The sequence below is a fragment of the Haliaeetus albicilla genome, chromosome 1 (assembly GCF_947461875.1).
Source record: "Haliaeetus albicilla chromosome 1, bHalAlb1.1, whole genome shotgun sequence".
In the NCBI taxonomy this organism is placed as follows: domain Eukaryota; kingdom Metazoa; phylum Chordata; class Aves; order Accipitriformes; family Accipitridae; genus Haliaeetus; species Haliaeetus albicilla.
Window position 1 is genome coordinate 82,479,811 of NC_091483.1, and position 25,249 is coordinate 82,505,059.

The following is a 25,249-nucleotide window of genomic DNA, read 5'->3' on the forward strand; positions in this document are numbered from 1 at the left end:
CTCCCTTCCAAAATGCCTGTAGGGATGGGGACTCCAGAGGAGGGTTTTTTCTCCCCTTTCTAGGGGGAATGAGCTGCTCTGATAATTTGGGGTGCAGCAAAATCCCTGGAAAAACAAGGGCAGCGAGCTGCTGGCCAGCTCATGGGACATGCACTGGGCGGCTGGAGGGCACGTTCTCTGCACAGGCTGATTTTCTGGGAGGACAGAAGGGAAAATGCCAATTTTTGTGTAAAGGAAGGATTAAAAATAATAATTCTTCTGCTCCCTAAAACTCTTAGTGAAGCACTTCTCCAGCTGCAGGCCATGATGACCTTGTTAAGGCACTTGCTCCTGGGGCATGCTAGGAAGTGTTAATTGCATTTAATAGCCATTAAGGGAGGAAATGGCCAGCATGCCTTAGCTTAGCCACTAACTATAGCTTTCTCTCTTTGCCCGAGAAGAGACCACAGGTTTGGAGGAGCAGGGATGTTGCTGGTGTGAGATAGATGAACCCCAAAGAAAATTGTCCTTGCAAAATAAATCTGAGAAGTTGAAGATGCAAAATAGCCAAAGTTCCCCCCCCTCCACCTGAAGCAGGCAAGAGATAAACAAAGTCCTCCCACTGTTTCATGAAGGCAGTGCCCAGATACATTCTTCCGTCTTCATGTACAAATGACCGTTAAAGTGGCTATTTTATTAACTATTAATTGTTAATATTACACCCTATTAACTCTAATGGCAAGGTAATAGGCACAGTTATTAATATGCAAATTCTGAGAAATCTCATTAACTCCAAGGTCCTCAACCTCTCAATATTTTCAGGACTAGCATCCCACAGCAATCTTCCCAGTATCGCACATGTTGACATTTCTCCCTCCGAGCAGGCAGAGCCTGTCCCAACAGATAAAATTAATCACTCAACGCTATCAGCTTTCAAGGAGCATCACTAAGGACTGCTCTTGCCTCCAGAAAAGTTCACGATGAACTGGTCTGGGGTAGCTAAACCCTCTCTGATTTGGAAACAGAGGGGCTTGACCCACTTAAGGTGGCCAATAACCTGACCACGTGCAGATACCATGGAGCAGGTTGCCCAGAGAGGTTGTGGCTGCCCCATCCCTGGCAGTGTTCAAGGCCAGGCTGGATGGGGCTTGGAGCAACCTGGTCTGGTGGAAGGTGTCCCTGCCCGTGGCAGGAGGGGTTGGAACTAGGTGATCTTTAAGGTCCCTTCCAACCCCAAACTTTCTATGATTCTATGACCATGGTGCTTCTCCAGTGGTTCTGTTCAGGAATAATGATGACCGCGGTGTTTCAGGGACCCAAATTGCTCAAAGCATCACCTCCTCCCTGTGGGCCTGTGTCCTGTTTTCCCTCTGAGGCTCTTCCCTCCCAAAGACAGCCCCATCTCCTCCTGATGAGCACTGAAGCCTAGCTCCCCAGAGGCGGTCACCCAGCAAACACCATCTCAGTGGGGTTGGGAATGTGGTACCCAAGAGATGGTTGGGTCTTCCAGACATGGACCCCTTGACTTGGGCGGCCAGTTTCAGCCCATCAGTGCCGTGGGCTGGGGAATGGGGCTGGTAGAGGTCTGCAGCAAATGAACCGGAGCTTAGGGGGAAACTGAGGCACTTGAAAGGCCCAAGGGGGCAGCAAAGCTCTGCATTTAAACTTTAAAACCACACGCGTCCTTTAAAAATCAACCCACAATTTTAAACAGGACAAAATGTGTTTGAAGAAGAATCCCTAAATAAGACACGATAGTGTTGAAGTGGAACAGTTTTGGTTGGACTAGGACAAGATCTCCTCCCTGTCCCTCTTCCATAGCATGAAGCCCTCAGCCCAGCTGAGCATCCCTGCATCGTCCCGTCTCTTTAGCTGCCCTCTGCACCACAGCAGCAATAAAGAGGTTCGCCCCTTGCAGAAACCCATCCTCCAGGACAGAGGCAAATAGCAGGAGCACGGCTGGGGGATGCTGCTCAGAGTGCCCCGTGGGGACCAGGGGTCCGGTCCCGTAGCCGTGACAGCAGTAGCTGAAAGATTTCAGCAAAGGGATCCAACCAGCAAAGGGCTTTCTGCCTAAAAACCTTTTCCCCTGAAGGGAAAAGCCAACGCAGCATTGATAAGCTAACGACCTACCTGTGACTTAAAACTCTCAAAGTTGGGTCTTTGGTTTGTTTTTTTCTTATTGTATCTCCCCAAAATAGGGGAAAAAGAAGAGAAACTTTTCATCTATTTATAAAGGCACTCCATGCATTTTGCTGGTTGAGCAGATGGGGAGCAATTGGGAACCTCATGGGAAAACGCCATCCAAAGGAGATGTCCCAATACGTCATCTCCAAAAGGTGCATTTGCTGAAGAGAAGCAGGTATTAACGTCTTTAGAGGCAGCCACGCTCCCTCTGCTGGAGTCTGCACAGACAGCAAGCAGCTTTTAGTGTTTAAAATCTCCCATGATTTGCAAATTTGGGTTATCTGGGAGGGCTCTCCAAAAATTCTCTCTGTGCTCCATCGCAGCTAAGGCCAGGGCAAGCCTGGTGCTGGCAGCCCCAACACCTCATCCCGATGTCCTGCAAAAGTGGGACTCCCCAAGTGGAGGATGGGGACGAGCTGGAGGGACATTTGCCGCAGGATGGGGATGAGGTGGAGGGAGAGGAGCCCCTGACAGCAAACTTTTGGCTTGCAGACCCTGCTGTCTGCTCTGACGCTGCCTATGGTGGGTGCTAGAAGGATTTCCAGGGGGATTGATGGAGCTAGCAGAGAAAAATCAAAAAGCCTGAAATAGGAAAGGGTGAAAAAAGAGTGATTTAGCTGAAGTTGCCAACACAAGCCCTTCAGCCTGCAGCTCTGGCTCACAGCTGTAGTCACCCATTTGCCAGCCTTTTATTAGCGAGCTGATGTCATTAGTGCTCATTATTTATTCAAAGTATGGATGTGCAACATTTCCACCTACCGCTCTCCCATCCACCATCTCCAAGGATTTGGCTAGAGCCTGATTTTAATTATATGCAGTGAGGTAGGTGCTGATTTAGTTTTTTGGGCTCAGATAAAGAGTCATGCAGCGCCAAACCAACTCCGCTTGATGCGTGGTCCTGGTGTTACACCTCCGGACCATCCAAATTGGAGAGGGAGAGAAGTGGATGATGGAGAAGCAGCACTCCTGGCCAAATCTTTTCTAAAAGCCAGCAGGATACGGCCCTCTGGAGAGCAGCAGAAAGAGGGAAGGTTGCTTCAGGACATCATGGCAAACCTAGAGCTGGAAACATGAGCTGTGCCTACAGAGGGTTGAGCTCGCAGTGCTCTGGCTCGCTTATGGTTTCTCCATAGGCTTAGAGCAAACCACCGAAAAACAACCTCGGTGAAGGCTTCTCTGGTCCATGGTTTTAGGGACGAGTGCTGCACAAAGGCAGATGTTTTCCACTCGGGATTGGGGGCTGGCTAAGCTTGCATCATGCCATGGGCCCACCAGCTCCCCACTTTGAGCCGGGGATGCTCCACGCTCAGTGTCGAAGTAACTGGAAGTGGAGGTGGGCTGAGGTTCTTTGGAGGTTGCAGGTGGGTTGGGGTGGTGGAGCAAATATTACAGGTTTGGAAATGAAACCCCTCCTTGTCTTCTTTTGTCTGTCCCCTAGATGGCACCTGCTCTCAGCAGATTAAATCCCTGATGAACAACAGCAGGTTTTGGTGCTTGGGAAGGCTCAGGGCTGCAAACTGCTTGCCAGAAAACAAACAAAAAAACCCCACCCCAAACATAAAAAAAAAAGCGCAAGCTACAATTAATGGCTTTTTTGGCTCTCACACAAAAACTCAAGATACCTGACCCCTTGCTGGCTGCAACATTTGCTGCTTTCTCTTTTCGTACATCTCTGAGTCCCCAATCCCCCCAAAATGCAGTGGACGGGCTAACGGGTCCTTTCTCACCAGCTTTGCTGCAGTGAGATGGGGACAGTGACAGACTCCACCAGACCTGCATCTCTCTGGCAAGGTATTTCAGTCCTGTATAGGGAGGAACATGCCAACTCCCATTTCGGTTTAAATCAAAGCAGGACATTGAGAAGGAAAATGTGCTGACAAACTCCTGCCCAGATGCAGCCACTCTGAATAATCCCTTTTTCCATGCCCTCCATACCAAGACATGGTACAGGGCAAAACCGCAGATCATATCCCTGGGGCCTGGCTCCTCTTTGAACAGTTTATCCATGTAATTTTTGGCCGACGGATATTTAAACTCCTCCTGCAAAGCTCCTGGCATCGCATGTGCGTCCTTGGTGGGGAAGGACACGGTGGGGGGGGAACGGACCTGTCCCCATCTGACCCTTTCCTTCCCCAGCTCAGATCTGCACCAAATGCCACCGACATTTAAACCGACTATTATTAGACATCTGCTTTGAACGGGGACACTTCGCACCTCGCAGGGTTACGGCCTTGCCAGGCTGCCTGCGGTTGCAGGCAGATACCCATCGGCTAAAACTCCACGCAGTGACAGCCAGAAGGTGACAAACACCTCCTGCCCACCCTGCTCCCTGCTCCCCAGCACCCATCCCGAGGGGCTCACTGCATCCCCGTGCATTTACGGTCTTGGTGTAGCACTGAGCTTGTACAGCCCTCCCAGCTTTCCAAGGCTACTCCTGGGCACCAAGCAAGGATCTGGGGGCTGTCCTGGGGAAACAGCCTCACGGACTGGGGAATGACAGCTATGAGAGAGAGCGAGCACGGGTCCAGGTGACCCCATGGCTCCCAGGAAGATTTCCCTGATGGGTGCAGAACCACTTCTTACCCATTCTGCATCCATTTGTGGGACCTTCTGCCTGTCCAGGAGGGCTCCGTCTTGGGTAGGAACACCTCCTCACTCTCCAGCCATCTTGCAAAAAGATCCCCAGGTGTTTGGGACAATCAACCCACATATGCAATTCTTCAGCACAGACCGAGACCCCAAAAGGGAAAGACATTTGTCACACACCCCACTCCCCTCCCACCCCAAGGTTCTTCTCGCTGCCAAGGTCTTAGTCCTCGCACACCAATTTGAGGAGCTCCGTATTTGGCTCGTTTTGGAGGTCCCTTTTGGGACCTTGCTGCAAAGGGGGGCTGCAATCTACCTGCCCAAAGGCAACGCTGAGCTGCAAAAGTGCTTGTGAGCCCCCCCAGCCCTGCTCCCCCTTCACTCTTCTGCAGAAGAGGATGGTATCGCACCGGTGCACCAAACACAGTCTCAGCGCTCCTTCGCTTCCCCAAAGACTGGCACATCTCAAAGGTCCCCATGCCAGAGCACGATGCAGCTCAGGACCCAAAAATTTGAGGCTGCCCACATGCTCAACAGCCCTCTGACGTTAACACCGCAAGGACTGTTTCTCCCTTTTCCCGATAGCCTGTCCGCATATATATTTTATATATTAAGATGGTGACCAACATTGCTTCCAGGGAAGCTCATGCTGATGGAGGCCAGAACTGGTCACCCCCGTGGAAGAGGAATCCCACAGGACCTGGAGAGATGCAGTGGCTAGAGGCAAGGAGCAAATTTGCAGACTCCGGCTCCTCTCCGATGATGCTATTCTCAGTCTTACCCTTACCTCAACCTCAGCTTGTGTTCGCATGCAAAAAGTCCCTCTTTCTGCAAAGTGAGCTCCTCAAGGATCCTGATGGGCTAGAGGGAGCTGGAGGGCAACTATCCAAGCCTGAGTCCCATGACAGGTAACTACTGAATTTACTCCTTAGAGAAGCTGATCAGGCTCAAGGCTCCCATACAACACAAAATTCACTACGTTTTGGGCTCATCTCTGGTTTGGCTGATGCCAAGGAAGTGAGAGGCACAAGGGAAACCCCAGGCAAATCCAGGTACTCTCAGTGCACCATATCAGGTAAGCAGTGCAGTTATTTCTTACATATCCCCATTAAAGCATGAAGGAGTCCCATTTTTGACTCCCCAGACTCATTCAGTTACTTGAACGTAAGACAACGCGTGTCCTTACATTCACAGGAGATGCTCAAATGCTCCAAGTGCTGGGGATTACAGAAGTATCTCAGCTACAGGGATCCCCACCAGTCACCAGAGAAGTACGTACGTCAGCACTAGGAGAGAAGTCCAAACTATGCTGGGAGCTTAAGGTTAAATAAAGGACACTGATTAGGCACAAAGTAGAAATATATAAACAGTATATTTCTTTTTATTTTGTTTTTAAATACAGAGTTCCCTTACACAATAAAGGAATTCCCTCTCCCTCCCCACCCCCCACCCCAAGCAACTCTTATCAAAAGAAATCATTCACTGTAAAATCAACACTAGATAGAGGCATGCACTTTAAGAGCATATTTAGCAAGTGCAGTATCTATAGGCCATATCTCCCTAACTAGGAACATGTGCTTTCCCTCACTTAAAATAGTTCCCCAGCAATCTGTGACAGAAACCTCCTGGTCACCAAACCCAGAAATATTTAACCAGTTACAAGCCATGTGACACATTGGAAAATAAACCCACCGGTGGTCTTCTCCTGGTACGCTGCAGACCACCCCAGGCAAGCGGCTCTGCTAGCACTGGCTTGCGCGGAAACGGGATGGGGGATTTACGATGAGCCGGCTCTGCCTCAGGAAGCTTTTCCCTCTTAAATCACCTCCTCGGAGCTTATCCTGCATTCACGCTCCCTCCAAGGAAAGCAGGAGGGGAAATGAGGGAGTATTTAAGATACAGCCCCTTTCCCAGGTCAGACCAAGGGGAAGGGGGTTTGGTTTGCAGTAAAGGTCAGGAGCACATACTTTGGAGAAGGTTTTTTGTTTTTTTTTTTTTTTCTTTAGTAAGACGATTCCTGTTTTCTGGAGTAACATCTATGTGGGAACAAGGTACAACTTCGCATCAATAAAGAGGACAGGGAGGACAGAGGGGCTAAACACTTCTGAAAATAACAGAGCACTAAGCCACCTCACTTATTCAATCAGAGTGGCTCCACCAAACACAAGAGACTAAAATCCTCGGAGGGTCAATAGCGCAGTAAGCTTCTCACTTCCCAGCAGCTGCTGTGCTTTGAAGCTGAATCATGCTTTTTCTCCCATGGGAACAGATCCACCTAGAGCTGCTGGGCACTTCAGAGCACAGCCCAGCACCTGCCGGGGATGGACACATCCAACACGCATCCCAACGGCCACAGCTTCCAGACACAGGCACTTAAAACCACGGTCCTACTTACGCTTTGGCACCAGCAGTCTTGGAGATGGGAGGTAGCTGCTAACACCTGGGCAGGCAAAGGAAGCTCCTCGATAAAGATGGGAATCACTTAAAAACCTGTTTATGCAGGCTGGGACTCTGCTGGGGATGCAGTTTGAAATAAAGTGACACTGGTCCCGAGTTTGAGAGGTTCAGAAATAGGTGATGCTTTAAATAATAGAAAGGTGGCTAACCATGTTCCCAAGGTAAGCAGTTGATGGAGAGGAGGGTACAACAGCATGAGCTCACTCATGTCACTCAGATGTCAATCAACCACCTCCCGAAAAAGGATCACCTGCAAAACTGGAGATGCCACCACTCACACCACCAAGGGCTGCACCTTCTGCTCCAGCCACATCTGGCAGAAAGGGCTGCACCTTCTGCTCCAGCCACATCTGGCAGAAACCAGCACAGCCATGTTACCCTGCCATCGCTCGTATGGACACTGGCAGAAACCATCTAAGTCATCCAATCACGTGAAACTTATCTAAACTCAATGCCTGGAAAAAGCGTGCCAAGACACCGATTGTTGCTGATAGGCAGAGCAAGAACTGATCTCATCCCTTCAGCAAGCCTCCCAAGCACTGAAACTGATACTCCAGCTGCTGAATTTGATATGCTGATTTTCTGCAAAACCCTGATCACATAACAAATACTTTACTGCTAGAGAGCTTTTTTTTTTTTTTTTTCATGCTAAGAGCCAGCATAGCTCAGGTCAAGAGGAAGAGAATTTAATTGCAAACTGTTTTTTCCTACTCTTTGCCATTTTATTCACCTTTTGGATTCCCACCTGCGGCTAAATAAGAGATACTGATAGCTCTTGCAGCAGCAAGAATTTGTCACACAGATGACCAACTGAGATGCCGCATGCACCCCCTCTTCTGCTCCAAGAGCAGACTTCAGCTCTCCAAGCAAGCAGCTCTTTGCAGCAGAGATGCAGATGGGGAGCAGAAGGCAGCATCTCCCCCAGGACAGGCTCTTAATATTTAATGCGACATCAGAACAGTGCCAAACGATCCAAGCTCACGGAGGGTTTTCTACAAGGGAAAGACAGACACAGCCAAGGATTGTCTTAGTTTGAAAGGAAAACACACAAAAGCTGAAGAGGAAAGTGCTAATTTGTATTTCTAAAGCATGTACTCTGGCAACTCCCTCATCTGTCTGCTCTTTACACAATATTGATGGTTTGCTCTTTGTAACCAGATCTGCAGCCAGTAGTGTAACGGACAGAGTTTGGTACTTAAATGCCTTAATTAGATATGAAAACAATTAGAGAAGACTATTCTCTTCTAACATCCACAGGCCTCAGCACAGAGAAAATGGGGCAAACCCATCCCATGATGTCTAAGTTGTTTTGGAAGCTTGACAGATAAAAGGAGGACAGCCCAACTGGAACACTGCACCATAAAGTAATCATCTAAAGAGATGCAAAAGGCAGTACAACCATAGGACAATTATGAATCCATCATAATTGCTTATTATGGCAAAGCGAGCCCCAAGGGAGCAGCCGCTGCTACACTGCTGCTCAGACACAGGCTCAAGTTCTCCAGAGAAAAATTCCCACTCGGCACCCTGGCAGCATTTGCACAGAGGGGATGCCAGAGCCAACTTCCAGAGAATGGCTGGGGAAGATGAGAGCTGGGTCAGGAGATGACAGAAAACAGCTTGCACTGAAGTTTGGGGGGGACAGACACAAGAGATGAGCTTGAGCCAACCCTGCTTCTACCTGTCAATCTTCCAGGCAGGTAGAAACACTACAAGGGGCAGATACAGAACATGACGAACAAGAAAAAAGTTTGATCGAGGAGTAGCATTTGTCAACAGATAGTGTAGATACATGCTTAGTGGGACACAGACTGGAAAATGGTAGGTTCTTTTGGTGACATGGCATGTCTCAAGTCCCTTTTTTGTCGCTTAGAACTCCACAAAAAACCAAACCAACCCCAACAACCCTTCCCTCCCAGCCCCAAGCATTCTCCAGCTATATCCAGCTTTGGCCAACTTCATGTTTCTTCAAAGAGTGTCCGCAGAACGCAGTTCAGCAGCAGCTTCTAGAGCAGCCAAATAAGATATACAAAAGTTTACGAAGTTTCAGTCTTTTGGTACAGCTGGGGATGCGGACCTTTTGGTGAGAGTTGTTTGACCTACAGTATACGGAAACGTGACCATCTACTGTATTTCTTTTCAGAGCATCCCAGTTCACACAGGTCATCAGGAAGCACGTATCACATCCCACAGTCATTGGGCTCATCTTGAAGCATTTCACCAGATGGCAGCTCTGAAGCAAACCAGCTGAAATCATCTACTCCATCCCCATCCTTTCACAGCAACGCACCGATGCATATCCAAGTAGAGCTTGACATTTATTAATAGCTTCAAATGTTGATGCCAGAGAATTTGAGGATTGTTGCTAGTGAAGTTGTCAGATTCGCCTCCTAAGCAATCTAGAAAGTGCTATGCTGCCTGTTCAGCAGTCCATGTTTACACCAACTTTCCTTAATTTACATGGAGAAACACATCTATTTCCATACATAGCATGTCAACAGTATTTTTGAAGGCAACAAAATAAGTTTCAGACCAACAAAACTATTCAGGTATAAATCCAATTTTAATTGTCAAGCTAACTTCTAGCTCCTACATTCAATGCAAGGATCAAAAACTACAAGTTTGAGAGAAGAAGTTTATTCTATCCCCCATTTCTGATCGTTTTGGCAGCTGTCAAAAGGTAATTTCCAATATCCACTTGTTTCAGAAGCTTTTTACTACCTTGCGGTTCCAGGTGAACATCATGGACTCTCTTAATAGCTACGAACATCTTTCAAACCCCAGTTCTTTGGCAACAGTTATACATAGCATTGTGCGTATATAAAGAGCTTATAATAAAACTTCTTTTACATTCTAATTGTCTTAACCTTCACAGAAGTATTAAAGTGCTCAATCAACTCTGAACAAACTCTCCTTCCTTAGGTAGCCTACTTCCTGGAAACGCCTGCACTTAAGTCAGCAAAACCAGAAGCAAACAAGAAGAGAAAAGGTACTTGTCTGAAAAGAAGTCGTCCGCAGGATCGTTACAACCCTTTATGAGACAAGAGGCCTTGAGTCTCACATCTCCCTTCTACCCACATATTGAAACATGGGTTCAAATGTTTGACCAGTCTAAGCCAGCACAACTTCTTTTCCCGAGTTGTGCTGATTTCCCATCAGTTGATTCTTTGCCCCTGACTTCTGTAGAAAGAAAAAGCTGCAAAACAGAATCCTACTGATGCTACAAAGAAAATACAAACACTGAAGTCATACTGGTAAAGCAACAGCAATAAAAGACATAAACAAGAGCTGTGATGGATATTTAACCCCCTCAAGCTATCTGGATGTTAAGCAGTCTCAGTTAGCAACATTTGACACTATCTGAAATCAGTGCTTTCAGAGAGGCTTTGAATAGGGACATTTTTGGTCCTTTTAAGTAGGTGGATGGAGGATATATGTCAAAACTATTTCTGCTGGCAAGACCTGCATGCCAGCTCACCCCACTATGCTCTATGCTGGAGGAAATTTCACCCAGGGCCCCTGCTCTTCCTCAAAGAGTCACATTCCCTTGGGCACATCCTCGCCTTCCTCTAGCCACAGCATCCACAATCTGATTTAATCCATCCCACAAGGTGCCTTCTTCCTGCCAAGAGCTGAGACACCAGAAACACAACCCCAGGACATGTGTGTTTAATATCTTACTCAACCAGAGGATGACACTTTTGATTCTAGTTTTGGTTAAATCTTTTGACATCTGTGGGAAAAACATGTTATTTAAGCATCATCAGGCCTTTGCAATCCCTGCCTTACAACAGGAACCGAACTGTTTGCTGTCACCTGCTCTTTTTTTCCGTTGACTGAAGATCAGACATGCTTTCACCATCTCCGCCTTTACGCTGCCCCAAAATCCTCTTTGGTGACTGTTTGCCCCCTGTTTCTACATGCAGACCTTAGTAGCAGCTATTAGCGATCTCACCACAGAAATTACTCAAAAGCCAGGAAATATTGACGAAAGCGGTCAGAAACCACGCACGGATTTACACCTGCTGCCACGCCACTTGCCAGACGTGGCATGAGTTACCCCTGCTGCCTCCAAGACCGACTGAAAGCCAAATACATGGCATTACCTGCTTTGATATACGGGGGTGGTCATCCTGACCCTGAGACTTCTCAGCAGTCCCACAAGAGTTGGTTGGTGCAACACGAAGGTCATGCTTTCAAGGTCACGCGACACTGTTTTTTGCTTGCTAAGCTGAGGGCTTTCCCCTGCGATTGCTCAGGGATATATAAACCATGGCCACATTCTTGGGAACACTCTTACTGCTCCCCTCCATCAAGTATCAATACAAAGATGAAGGGTTTAATAAGAAAGCAAAAATTTAGGTTTTCATACCTGTTTTAAAGCTGTAGGCAGCTACATTAGCATGAAATACTATCTGATATTTAGTGCAAATACACTGAATCTTCAGTGGCTTGAGTCTGGCTTAGTTTCAGCATAGGTGCTTTTTACCTGATGCCTTCCTCCCTCATTACAGAGTTGGTCTTCCTCATCGTGCAGAGGAACACCCAATAGGTAGGGCATGTGCTGATATAAACTCTGCACCGTTTACTGGGCAAGCAATTGGTAAGAAACACTTCTCTGTGCTAATAATATATGTGTTCCATTTTATATTACTCTTCTTCCCTCATTTCTACTGTTTTGAAAGTTCATTATCTTCAGGGGTCCACATTTTTCTTCACACTTTACCTGTGATCTGTAGTGTGCAGCAAAGGGCAAGCACTGAACTAAAGGGCAGCTTGTTTCACAGTACTCCAAATAAGAAAACTGTCCATAGCACAAGCAAAATTAAATAAACAGAAATACAAAGAGACAGCAGAAGTTAGATTCATCCAGAAATATAATGTAACATCTGGGAGTGGGGAAAACCAGAGATTAGCTACAAAACAGAAACAATGAAATGACCAACAAATATTGATGAGGCGAAAGAGGACAACTTTCATTGCATGCTGTACATAAAAATTAAATGCAAAATTCACATGTTGGAGCATCACGACAGAATGATGAAGGTCTCAAGCCATGGGAAGAAAGCAGCAAAGGAACACCTTGAATAAAAGCAACACATGAACAAAACCAGCAACCGAGCAGCTTCAAAAGGAAAAAAGTGACCATATCTCAAATGAGAAAAAGCAGCACTGAAGCAGAACACAAGTATATGGTCAAGACATCACAGGTAACACTGACTGCACAAAACACTTCTGATATTTTGAAAGAATCAGGCCTATTTGTATATCTATGCAAAATATATACACAAATCCATATGTATATATGTACACATAGGCACTACTGTACATATGTATATGCAATCATTAACAGAACTGCCCTTTAACAAGTTTCAGCATCTGACTCTGGGTGCAAGCAAGAATGTTGCAGTTGTGCAAAACTACACTTCTGTGTTTGATTACCGAGAAGTAATGGTAGAAAGATCCAAAATTCCCAAATAGCTTAGACCCAGATGCGGTTTCATCAACATCGCCATGCGAGCCCAACCTCTGAACTTTTCCAACCCTTTTTGTAGGAATTCAATATTCATCCAAAGCTGTGGATTGTATCAGTACAAATTATATCTGTTTCCAACCCTGCTAATCTGAAGAGATGGCCAGACATCTCTCCTGACATCAGTGGTTTAGCACAAGGCCTTCCCACCCTGAATACCAATTTGGAAATACTAGATGCATGGGAAATTAAATTCAAAGGCCAGAACAGCACTGTCATTCTGTAAAAGAAGGGCTGGTTGCTGTCCTTATACTGTTTTGGAAGAAAGGGGCATGGTGCATAAAAAAAAAACCAGATTCCTTCCACCCTCAAACAAGGGAACACGTGACAACTCTGAGAACGTATACTCCCAACTGTACAGACAGGCTGATCTTTGGGGTTTCCAATTTTGGGATGTGGAAAGTAGCATTTTCCATAAAGCTTGCTTGCCTCACAGCTCCAAAGAGCATCGGCCTCCCAAGTCCAAGGCTGTTTTGGTCTGACACTTCAACGCTCAGTTGGTCTTTGATATGTGTGCATTACCAACGCCATATTAGAGCAGAAAGAAAGTGGTGAAAGAAAGAACTGCAGATAGATTGTTCTACGCCTCGACAAAGCCGCCTTCCAACTCCGAAAGAGCTGTCCTCGCTGCTCCATGTATGGAGGACCCCGCTTAATGCTCTGCATCCATAGCATCCAAGTACTTGGCTTCGATGATCCTAGGGAGCAGGTTATACCTAAGATTGAACCAGAGAGATAGCATTAGTGCTTGTTTATAATCATGTAACATTTTGTCCATCCCAAGACTCTCAAGTTGAGTTTGTCCGTGGCCATGCACATAAGCCAGCTGACTGAAGCAGAGATGAAGCAGGGGAAAGTAAAAACAACCAATCCTGCAAGCAAATACAGCACTTATAGGAATAACAGTGCAGAGCTCCTCCTGGAAGAAGCTTCCTCATTCCAGCTGAAGAGGAAAGAGAGCATCCTCATCCTCACAGGAGAAAAGTCGCTTTCTTAGAGCCCACTGTCACCACAGAGTCTTCAAGGTGCCAAAAATGTACCATCTCACCCGACCCACAGCTACACTCCCGGTTTGTGCTGGGGAGGCAAGTAGTAGCTTCCTGCTGCCTCCAGTTTGCTAGTGGATGGTGATTCTTGGTGAAGTAACCCATTTCTTTCTAATTTCTACTTTCCTCACCACTTTCCCTATAGTGGGAATGTTGGCTCAAAGACCTGCATACGAGGGTTATTTGTCTTGCACTTAATCAGCTCCCCAGGTACCCCAGGTCACTCCTTTCAGCTCTCGCCACAAAGAAGTTTTAAGAGACAGCCCAGAAGCTTTGGTCCTTAGAGAAGCACCAAATATATCAGCAAGGCTTGAGACCGTGGCAAAAGGCTAAGAAGGGCTGTGACATTCATTCCTCCAGCTGCTGGTAAGTCTCCATCCTATCTGGTGTCTGGATTCTCCATTGAACCATCGAGACAGGGATTCCCTTGCTTTTGGGGTCTGATTTTTTTATTTGTTTGTGAGAACATCCTCATGAATTAACGTATTTGGGTGAGAAAGGCTGTGTAACAATATGCTGTGAAGGTGCTCTCATTAAGTCCTACTGCATATTTATTTTGACACTTTTCCTTGCTTAACAAGGAAACTATTCTTCAGCTGTTAAAAGAAGGCACAAAGCACTAGAAAGGCAGTTTAAGACTTGGAAGGGCTTTTCAACAGCTATGCAACAGACCCCAAACAGCACTTACTACTGAGAAATACCAGGATCTGCTTAAATAGACCTGACATGAAATAAAATGCTTGAGAGGCATGGGAGCACAGATAAGCATCACAGAGAACTCGGAAAGAAGATTCTTCCTCTCTGAGCAACCAAAAACTAGTCATACCAAAGTTTTGAATCAAAGCCAGGAACTGGGGATACCCAAAGAGATCCCATTATCTCCCAACAGGCTGTTCTCCACTGCAATAATGAGAAGCCATTGTAATCCATTATCTTTCATATCAACACCACACCAGTGGAAAAAGATGGTCCCTCACCACTGACAATGCAAATCATGCATCTAACGCTATCGGACAGCTGGAAATGTGGCTTTAAGACAAGACAAGTAACATGGCTGGTTTTCTGGATGGGACACTGAGCCATAACTCACTCATCTGGGTTTGATTCTTGACTTTGACCCCTGGCTACTGTCCCATCTCCTCCTCTTCCCTTCACTTCTTAAAAAAAGAGAAAAGATATTTCGATATTTCATTTCTTCTACTCTGCCTCATCTATTTAGAGTGCCAAATCTTTGTGAAAAAGTCATTGTTAACTACAGAGCTCATGCATCGTGGTGCTCCCTTCTCAGCTGGACTCCACAGAAACCACATGAAGGCAAAAGAAATCACAGAAAGGAAAGCCAAGGGCAAATTTCTGTGTTGTGCCAGGTAGCGCCATCTCCCCCTTAGCAGCAGGGCTGATTATCCAGCTCTGAGAAAAAGCTGCTCTGGAAAGAGAAACAAGTTAGCAACAGAGCTAGTATTAAGATCACAGTATCTTATTTACTCAAAAGAAGATAAGTTTGCACCACTAAATTATCTAGCTCTTATTACAAAAATCAGGTTCTTTGACAGCACTCTCTCCACACTAATTTGGCTTATTACACTGTGTCTGATACTTGAATGTTTGGCAAAGAGTGTCCCATGCTTTCTTTTCTGTATTTAGCTGCTCTGTGGCGAGACTTGCAATTCCCACAAGAGTCAATCATCCAGCACTGCACACAGTTGAAGTATGTAGCAGCCACTTAGCTAGTCATCCAAAGTGACACCTATGTAAAGGGTGGGTGAGAGACTGTCACCACAGGAACAATAAGTTCAGTGTTTTCCAAAATTTTGTTTATCTTTAAAAATCCAGCCCAAATAGCTCTAACCTGATCCTGTTGAAAGCCATGGTACTTCTGACATTTGCTTTTGTTCTAGAAAGAACTGGACCCATCTTTATCACCCAAGGAAAACACCACAATAGCTGCCTTGGCAGATGATCACACATTGGTAGCCCTGAACTTTGAGATCAGACAGAAAATCTCTGAGACTGCAAGCTCAAAGACAACCAGATATCTCTGGATGCCATGCTGGCCTAAAAATAATCAAGCGGACTGGAAAGAGATCTGTTCCTTCCAAGATCTTATTATGGCTTCTCATTATAACCAAAGGATGGAGAGCATGAATGATTTAACTGGAGAATGATGGGCAGTCACTGTTAATGAACATTAAGGAAGAAATTAGTTAAATTTCTCAGCGATTCTCTCTCAAGACTGCAAGATATTGTGCAGTCCTCCCAGTTTTAAAGATACACTTTAAGACTAAATGTGGCCAGTTTGACCTAACTGATCGTTGGCAATGACATTCAGCAGTGCTGGAGGTCTGTAAGGTCACCACAGCACTGGGTAAGAGATAAGGATTCCTCTTAGGAAAAGTTTCTAGCTCTGCCCTGAGCACAGGCCTTAGGAAATCAAATTGCAAAGCAAAAAGCAACATTATCAAACACCACCTAGAGGGAAGACTCAGACTATGACTTCTCAGGAAGATCAGGCATCTCACAGGCACTGCAAAAGATGACTTATTTGCCCCTCCACTAGCTGAAAAAAGAGTACCTGCCAGCCCAGAACCCTTTCCACAACACCCAGAGTCAGTGAAATCACAGGTTCTCTGCACTGCTCCTCCTCAAGCCTGAGCAGTTGGTGAAAGAGGTCACCATCACCCACTTCCAGGATCTGGCTACTCAGGAAAGTACCAGCTGCTCTTCTAGACTGCCCAGTTGTCCTGCAGTTTAAGCCTAAGGACAAAAGGCATGGGAGACAGGAAAAAAAAAAAAAAAAAAAAAGAGGCAGCCAAGCATTGTACCTGATTGGGATCATCCCTATCATGATGAGCGGGAAGATCATCTTCATGTAGGGCAACGGTGACATGCCAAAACCACAGAGGATGAGGAGCTGCAGGACCTGCAAGCCGGTGAAATAGTGGATCTTCCTCTGGGGCACTCTGCGGATGTAATGTGTCGGAGGATAAGCAGTCTGGGAAGAGAAGAATTACACGTTAGCCATGCAGCGACCTGGCCTTGTGACTACAGAACATGGTACAGGCTTTTGAACACCAGGGTTTTAAGGAGGTCATCGATCTACACACAAACACACACAAAGTGCATCAGCATCAGAGTCCTTAACTCCTTAATAGGTTCAACAGCTGAACGCAGGATTTATAAGGTTAAAGCAAGTGCCTTAAACCACAGCATTGGCAGCAAAACAAAGAAGATAACTGGGCACTAGAAACCTGGAGAAGAAGAGACACACCACAGCTAAAATTGCCTTTGGGAGCATCTGGAGTGCAATCAAATATCTTGATAAGTACAGTAATGAGATGCCCCTGAATAGGATTATCAGGGCTTTGCAGCAATATGTGAAGTGCCTGTTGGGGTGTGCGGGGGGAGTGACGGTAAGCAGATGCATTTGGGTATTGTTACCACTGGATGGTTTCTCCGCCTGAAACCCAGCTCCTCCTTATTTTGTAGCCTCCTGTCCTCTACTGATCAGACTCCACGCTTGGCCCTGGTGGTCCCATTTCTTGGCTGAACCCCCGCAGGGGAAGACCAGGAGATGAGACTGGGGAGGTGCGGGAAGAGGCTGTACTCAGATTGCAGTTATTTTCTCAACTCATACAAGCTATTCATTTTTGAGAAAGAAGGGGAAAAAAGTGACATTAATAGGCTAAATATCGCTCATGGTTTCTTTTGACAGTTACTTGCTCATGTCTGAGCACAGGCTTTGACTCACTGTCTATACATCAATGAAGAGTATGAGCGACTGTCTGCTGGCACCAATACAGGCTCGATGGATTTCAGATTGTGCCATGACTCATTAAAAGGTTTCCAGAAAAGGGAGATCTCCATATTTCAGAATACTTTTTAATTTTCCAAACCAAAGCTTGGAAAATTCCACACGTAATTTGTACTAAAACCAGAAGTAATATTACACATACATCAGTAACTATTCAATCCTCATTTGAAAATTGACATGACAAATGTAATCTTTACCCGGATTTTACAGTTTTAACCTCTGGGATTGTTATATTAGAGATCAAGATGGATTAGCAGAGACACAGAGCCAAATGTTTGGCTTATTAAGCCCTTGACCCTTGTTACATAAGGGAAGGTGAGCTGGAGACTCGCTGTTGCTCCCAGGTACCGCCTACACTGCAAACGAACACCTTCTCAACACTTGGAATAGAGACGGCTCGAAAACACATCTTTCAGATTTGTTTTCAGCCCACATCAGAAGAGTTTCAATAATGCAAGTCATTTCATTTTGAGTTAAAAATCCCATCTTGTGGTATTTCACAAGTCAAAATGAAAGCGTAAAATATAGCAAAAAATTACCTGTTCTGAAGCTTTGTTGGGGAGATCAAAGATCACCATTTACTAACATTATGCACATGCTTTAAAGTGTTTTTTATTATTATTTTAAAAATGCGTGTACTCTGCAGCTGACACAACATCACAGTGGGTTTTTAAAATTTACAAACACTCTACATTCAGCGAGCAATGGTTTGTGCAATTGTGTGAATGCATTTTTGGTTTGCACTCTACACAGTTTAGAGGGCGTCTTCACTTGTAGCAGCTATCCTGGCTCCATTCATGCACTCATTTTTCCCTCCTGGAGACAGGGGATCCAGAGCAATTCTTAGCAGACTAAGAAGAGAAGGATTATATCCAAGACATCACTCTGAACAAGAAAGCTCAAACTCTTTTGTCGCAAGAAAATGGAGAAAGCAATTTATGCAGAAATTTGAAAGACAGACAAGATGCAGTACCGTTCTATGAACAATTCAGCTACCACCTTTTTTTAACCCAACAAGAACCACGCCACTTGTTGTTTGACACTGCATTATTCTCCCACCCATCTGTCTGCTTTCATGGAAAAGACTTGTCTTGCTCATGTCTCAGTAGCAGCCAGGCTAAACTACAGACATCAAGTTTCACTGCCACTTTGCAGAGAAAGGTGAAAGGGATACACGAAGCGCAGGTTGGAGCTGAAAATCAGCCTCTTGAGAACACGAGTTTTGGGGGTAACACCCTTCCCAACACCAGCAGCTTGACACATCGGCTCCTGACACAGTTTAGTGCTAAGGTTGTAAATACAATTTCCTTCTCTGTTCCACCAGGCTGGTTCCCCAGTCTGCGTACCTGTTCTTTGAGCAGGAGAGCCACCCTTTCAAAGAGCTGGTTCCCATCGATGGAGGTCAACGCGATGTAGAGGAAGAGGCCGTAGAGGACTGGCTTTGGGATCCACTGGAGAGGGAAAGGGAGGAGCAGGAGCGAGAGGCCAACCAAGAAGTTTGCTACTAGACTCGTCAGCCGGGTCTCCTTCACGCTCACAATCCTGGAAGCAAGAAACCAGGGATTAGGGGAGTAGGATAGTGCCCCAGTATCCACGTAAGCTTATCGCTGGGGCTCACTACTCTGGGTAGGCGCAGGACACGTGCCACTCGGGAAAGGGAAACTCATCTCCACTGCACTGAGATCAGCACTTCTGGCCCCGTGCTGACACTGAGAAGGCAGAGCTCTGCTGGATCCAGGCCAGGCACTTAATCCACAGCTCAAACAGAGCAGCTGGAAAAATGCCAAGTTCCCCTTCTACAAAGCTCCACAGATCCTATCCTGAGCTAAATTGCCCTCTGAACTAATTCTGTTTAGCACATTAAAAAAAAAAAAAAAAAAGAAAGAAAATGAAAACCAACCCAGGCAAGAATCCTCTTTCTGGGCAGTAATCCTTTCCTCGATTTACCCCGTGCATATGCAATTGGCTTCTATCCAAAAGAAAACTCATTGACTTCTATGGGAACTAATGAACCTCTTGCAAGAAAAAAAAAAGTCTGCACACTCTTGACTGCGAGTCAGCATTTTTGATGTATATGAGGATCTCCTTGTTTATATGGAAGGGAATGCCAAGAGCACTACACAGAGAGCTAGAAACTTAATTCTGCTGTGGATAATAGCAGTTGCACTGCAAATTGCCTATTACCATGCAAAACATGTAATTAATTAATGCAAATTTTCTAGAGCTGACAGACCACAGATTGATTTTTTTTTTTTTAAATGGGGAAGGGAAGATTGACAGGAAAGCACGCAGCAACTTTCAGAGCCTACTTGGGGGGTGAGGGGAGGTTGCTTTGCTTTTTCACTTCAACTAAACCTCTGAGCATCTCCTAGTTTGGAAAAAAAATTTACCAGAAACAATAGGAGGAAAGAAAACCCTCATGTTTCAAGACTACTTATAAATAGAGAAAAGAAACCACAGATTTTGTTCAGATCCTCTTGCAAGTCTCCTATGTCAAGAGGCCCCTGCCAATGCCTTGAGAAGCTGAGGGAGAGTAGAGCACTTCACTCTTATCTGCAGACTGCTCTTGTCGGCTCTGAAAGAACTGGGACATCACCTAGGTGAATATAATTTGGCAGCCTTTCCCATTGCCTCCAGGTCTGGACCACCACAGAAGTCTTGGAGATGAACAGAGCCAAGCAGCTTGAAGTGCAACTGCAAGTGCTAATTCAGAGTAATTTGATAGTCCAATAAGGAGTGGTCAGACTAACTCAGAGCTACCAGAACCACTACGAGCCTCTCAAGTGGCCCAGTAAAGCAGGAGTGAAAGGATGCACTAACTGATTTAGCCTCATTCAGGTACAGCAAGGGTTCCCCTGGCTTCATCATTGGGCAAGCTACAGAAGCGTTTCTGCTATTTCAGGCAAAGATCTAGCCCACTGCTGGGTATGCTCGTGACCTGCAAGCGTCAGTCTGAGCACGCACAAGTCTGCTAGGTTCCTTGCAAGTGAAGTCATGCAAACCAAAGAGCTCAGGATCAAAATGAGATATGAAGCCACCACATTTCAACTGGATGCAAGTCTGCACATACGGAATAGCTCAAAGTAGCAGCCCTTTGGTACTGGATTTTTGAAGTTCATGAAATTTTCTGCTGTCATCTCTTGGGGATGCAGCAATCACAGCACTGAAATGTTTGATCACATTCAAGATGTACTGCAGCTACTACTGCCAGCTCCTTCTAATGCCAGGTAAAGTAGTTTGGAAGTTCTTATCAGAACATAGTTAAAATTGCTCATAATTGGCCAAACAGGAGATCTTTAAAGCTGAAGTCCCCAGCCTCAAATTAGTCTCCTACCAATTCTAGCACCTTTCTTATTTCCAGGGTAAGGACATCACATTAAGTCAACAGAAGAAACCCTGTAATTTGCATATGTTCAGAATCTGGTTTGGCCCTTGAGGAAACAGCTCCAGAAAGTCTGTGCTGCAATGGAAATGAAGTAATTAACGGAGATTAAAGAGCATAATCCAGGCTCGTTTCCCCAGAATCCTTTAAATATGGCTAGCACAGGATTAGCCATTCCTGACCTCCTCTGTATGAGTAATGAGAGCCTATTTGCAGATTGCCACATGAAACTCAAGTGGTTACTCTACAGGGGAGAAGAAGAATTTGCTTTCATTGTGGTAGATCTTTAGTCTTGTTTATATCATCATCCTCACTGAGAGCTTTGATTTGAGTGCAGGAAAGGAGCCTGCAAAGGGAGCCAGCACTGAAAGAACTCCTGATTTTCCAACAGGGCTTCAGTATGTTTCTTTTTCAGCAGAGCTGGCTAAGAGGAAAAATAAAAAATAATAATAATAAAAAGGCATTGCTCAGAGCCTCCTGTTTATAGCTCAATACTTTGCAGAGAAAAAAGCTTCAGTCTCAAAGGAAGTTCAAACAACTAGGAAATCCTTGTTCCCTTTTTCACTCCCAACATGCAGTTCACAGCACTCATTTACCTACCAAATTGCCTCCAGAGGAAGAACTGTGTCACGAGGGAACATGCTTAGTGAGTTTAGAACATCCCTCAGCCCTTTCAGGATAATCACTGGAGATGCACCTAGGTTAGCACGGCCAAAGAGTGCTCTCCGATGCTCTTTTGGGGCAGCTGGGTGAAGGAGCAGAGGACAAGGGCAGAAGGTAGCTCTTAATTCAGGCAGGGAACTTGACTTTGTCAAGGAGAAGCCAGAATGTGGAATCAAGACAGTGGGTGGTAAAACAGGAAAAAAGGCACCAGGTATTAAAATTGACAACAGAAGACACAGGAAGGCGGCTTGGCACACGGGTTTCAAAGTGTAAATTCTGCATCTCACCAAGAAATGGAGAGCAGAGGTATCCCAGAACAGATCACGGACACCAGGAGCAGGGGCATGGATTAAAACCCTACAGAACTCGAATTACAAAGTTGCTCTTTTTGAAATAGGCTTTTGCATTTATTCAAGACAGATACAGTTGTGGGAACAGCCAACACCAACACACACTAATGGGAATACGAGCTCAAGGGACTGATCTCCCAGGAAAGGTCTGTAAAAGCATTACAGGGAGCAGCAGGACTCAGCAATTTCCAGATGTGGAAGGTGAAGTCTGTCCATCACTGACCCAAAAAGCAGCTGTGCCAGGTTGGGCTGGGCCGGGCCAGCTGGCACCAAGAACAGCACGAAGGCGAGACTGAAATTAAAGCAGAACTACTCCACCCCCCACAGTAAATGACCACTTAGCCTCACTTTTGACAAGTGGCAACTCTGAAAATGGAAACCAAGACAGGATAATTAAAACTAACAGCATGTGAGTGGAAATTACCACTTCTGAGGTAAAAGCACTCAACTGTAACATACCAAGATTAAACAGACCAGATCATCTCTATTCTGGAGCAGGTTTCATGAGAAATTAGGTGCTTTTGTTTTGTTTTTTTTTAAACAGGTCTCTGATAAGAGCATGTTGGACAACTCAGAACAGCAAAAAAGCTAGTCTTAAATACAAAGCCATGACCCGGGCATGGCTTCACAGTCACTTATGGTTAAAAACAAGAAAGTTTAATAAGCATCTCACTTTCCTGAAACGTGGTGGAAGATGCTATGGGAGCTCTGAAATACTGCATTTTTCCTACCCTTTGTAATAACCACCAGACAGGTTTCAGGCAATGAATCAGACTGGATACTTTCTGGTGAAGACATCTGGAAAGATCTGGCCAAAGCATCTCCTCAGTTTCCACAAGGATAAACCTGAAAAAGGCCTTGGCCGACTCTTCCAGGGAGCAATTTGCAACAGAGTGGGTGGAATCCCTGCAGGCTGCTGCCAGCCACTGACAAGAACATAAATTTTTGGCTGTCTTAAAGCAAGCGCTTTGGTGAAGAGGGATGAAGCCAGGTCACAGGCCATGCTGGCTGAGGTGACTTCTTTTGGTGCATCTCCCCTCACACCTTCATATATTGCAGGTCTTCAAGATGACAGCTAACTGCCCAACCACGTAACCCACTGTACCCAAAAGATTAGGAAACCACAAATGAAACCAAAGACATCCAGAACAGCTCTGCAGTTCCTACTTACGTCTCATAGATGTGTCCATTTTCAACCCTCTCCTCCACGTAGGCCAGGGCACGGACGTGCATTGGGGAGTGAGGGAAGGCAGCATGGATCCACGGGAGGCCGAAGATGGACAGCCCCGTGTTAATCAGCGCAACGAGCAGGAGGTCCCAGTGATAAGCTGTTCCCTTCACCAACCTGAAACGAGGTTTTTGTTGACAGCAGTTACACCCAGTGCAAACCGTAATAGGCTACTCTTGCTGAACCTGAGCTCGAATGCTAAATACCAAAGCGCACTTCCACGCACAGAGTTATTTCACACTCCTCCTGCTTTACAGTCTGCGTGGCAAGAACACAAAAGGTAATGAAACTCAATAGTTTACTCCCAAAACAGTCATCTCCCGGAAAGAACAACGCTGAGCAGAAAGGCAACCCACTAAAATAACAGCCCATCAAAGTTTCATCAGTGTTTTGCCACTACATTTATTGCAGAATCCAATCAAAATATACACGCATATCTGCTAGCAGAGTCCCATGGGGAGAAGTTAGAAACCTGGGCACGTGTTGCCAAGATACTGTCACTGAAGTTTCCCACCTGCCTTGTTTTTAACCCTGATCTCCCTCCTTCCCCGCGAGCAGAACGTGTGCTCGGTATGCTGCAGTAATCCCCTAATTATGTAATTGCTACTGCAAGATAAAAAAAATGGGACGTGAATTCATTAAGCTTCAGCTCCTCCTTAGCAGTCAGCCAAGGAGATACGCTCCTAACTTTGATGAATGCAGGGTAGCGTCCCCATTTTGTTTGTTAGGGGAGGGGGAAACTGGCAGCCTTCACCAAGGAAGCTGACCACATTCGCTTTGCAAGGACTACACAGAGAGCAACTGCTAACACTGAACTCGCATCTAGTTTAACCTTGCCATTTTTTGCAAGGTGTGGACCTTTCCTCACTATACCCATCTGGTGCCAACTGCTCAGATACTATGAGTAAAGTTTAGAAAAAGGCTGGGGAAGGATTCAGCTCTCAGACTTTGATACCTAACTTAAAAGTCTATAGCTGTGTTTCTGCCTGGACATCAGAGCGGACAGCAGTTGTCACCCTGACACAAGGGATCAGCTAAATTGCTCTCCAGGCACCATCAACTGGAAAGGGTGCACCATTTAGGTGTCTTTATGCCACCCAAGCAAGCTCTGTTCAATACCTAAGCAGAGGCTTGGAGCCATCTCAGATGCTCTAGGACATGAGGAGCCTGGAGATAGTAGACATGACCCAGCACATGAAGATCTATACCTAATATCTGTCGCAAAGGGCAGCAGAGGCCATTGTTTGGGCAGCAGAAATCTTGGGTGGGGTTCGGTTTTGGAACAAAAAGACTCGTCTCACTGGAAGTGCTCACCTCCATTGACTGAGGCAGCCCTGGGGTGACTAGGTCAGGTAGATGTCTACATTTCAATGCCTCTGAAGCTGGAAGGTGCTGGCAGGAAGGGTGGGATTGTAAACACGCTTCCTCTGTTGGCTCACATTTTAAAAGCACAGACCCGTGCTCATGTGCTGCTTTCTCAGAACAAAGACATCTCCAGCATCCCCAGGCTTATCATTTGATTGTCTTGCTTGCCCTTTTCAGAGAGCTTTCTATGTACAAAGGCCATACATCTAACGGCAGCACCATTTTAGTCCCCTTGGGACACTGTTTGGTCTCAGCAGTCTTGCAGCACTGTGCATGGTCTATACCTGCTTTGACCAATGGATAGGCTCCACTGAGCTTGTCTAGCTCAACACACATACAAAGATCTAGATGCCTTATCCTAGGTTATCTTCATGCTGCCCAGTCAGCTCAGTATTCCTTGGCCCTTCCTATACGCTTGCTTTGATTATTCTTTAGCAAGGCACAACAGCATCATCTTCTCACTGTTTTTCCTACAGGAAGAAATCACTACATTTGGTAAGACACCAAGACAACACATTCTCCATTCAGCTGGTATAGACGACAGTATTTTTATTTTGTGATGGTACCACAAACAGAAGGTGTCAAGTCCTATTTCTTCCGTCTCTAAAAACCCATGCCCTCATACCTAAGCTCAGCCCTGTAACAAGGCATTATGAAGAACT

General features: G+C 45.8%; 1 protein-coding gene across 4 annotated transcripts in view; it reads right to left on the reverse strand.

Annotated features, from left to right (window-relative positions):
* Nucleotides 1–9,753: 9,753 nt before the first annotated feature.
* Nucleotides 9,754–25,249, reverse strand: part of SLC4A11 (solute carrier family 4 member 11) — a 96,715-nt gene continuing 81,219 nt past the window's right edge. For all 4 annotated transcript variants that reach the window (XM_069796952.1, XM_069796944.1, XM_069796936.1 and 1 more), the window contains 4 exons: nt 23,166–23,339; nt 18,946–19,141; nt 16,611–16,780; nt 9,754–13,458 (listed from right to left, as the gene is read on the reverse strand). In XM_069796952.1, coding sequence (XP_069653053.1) covers nt 13,395–13,458; nt 16,611–16,780; nt 18,946–19,141; nt 23,166–23,339 — 604 coding nt within the window. In that variant the 3' untranslated portion in view covers nt 9,754–13,394. The remainder of the gene's footprint in view (nt 13,459–16,610; nt 16,781–18,945; nt 19,142–23,165; nt 23,340–25,249) is intronic.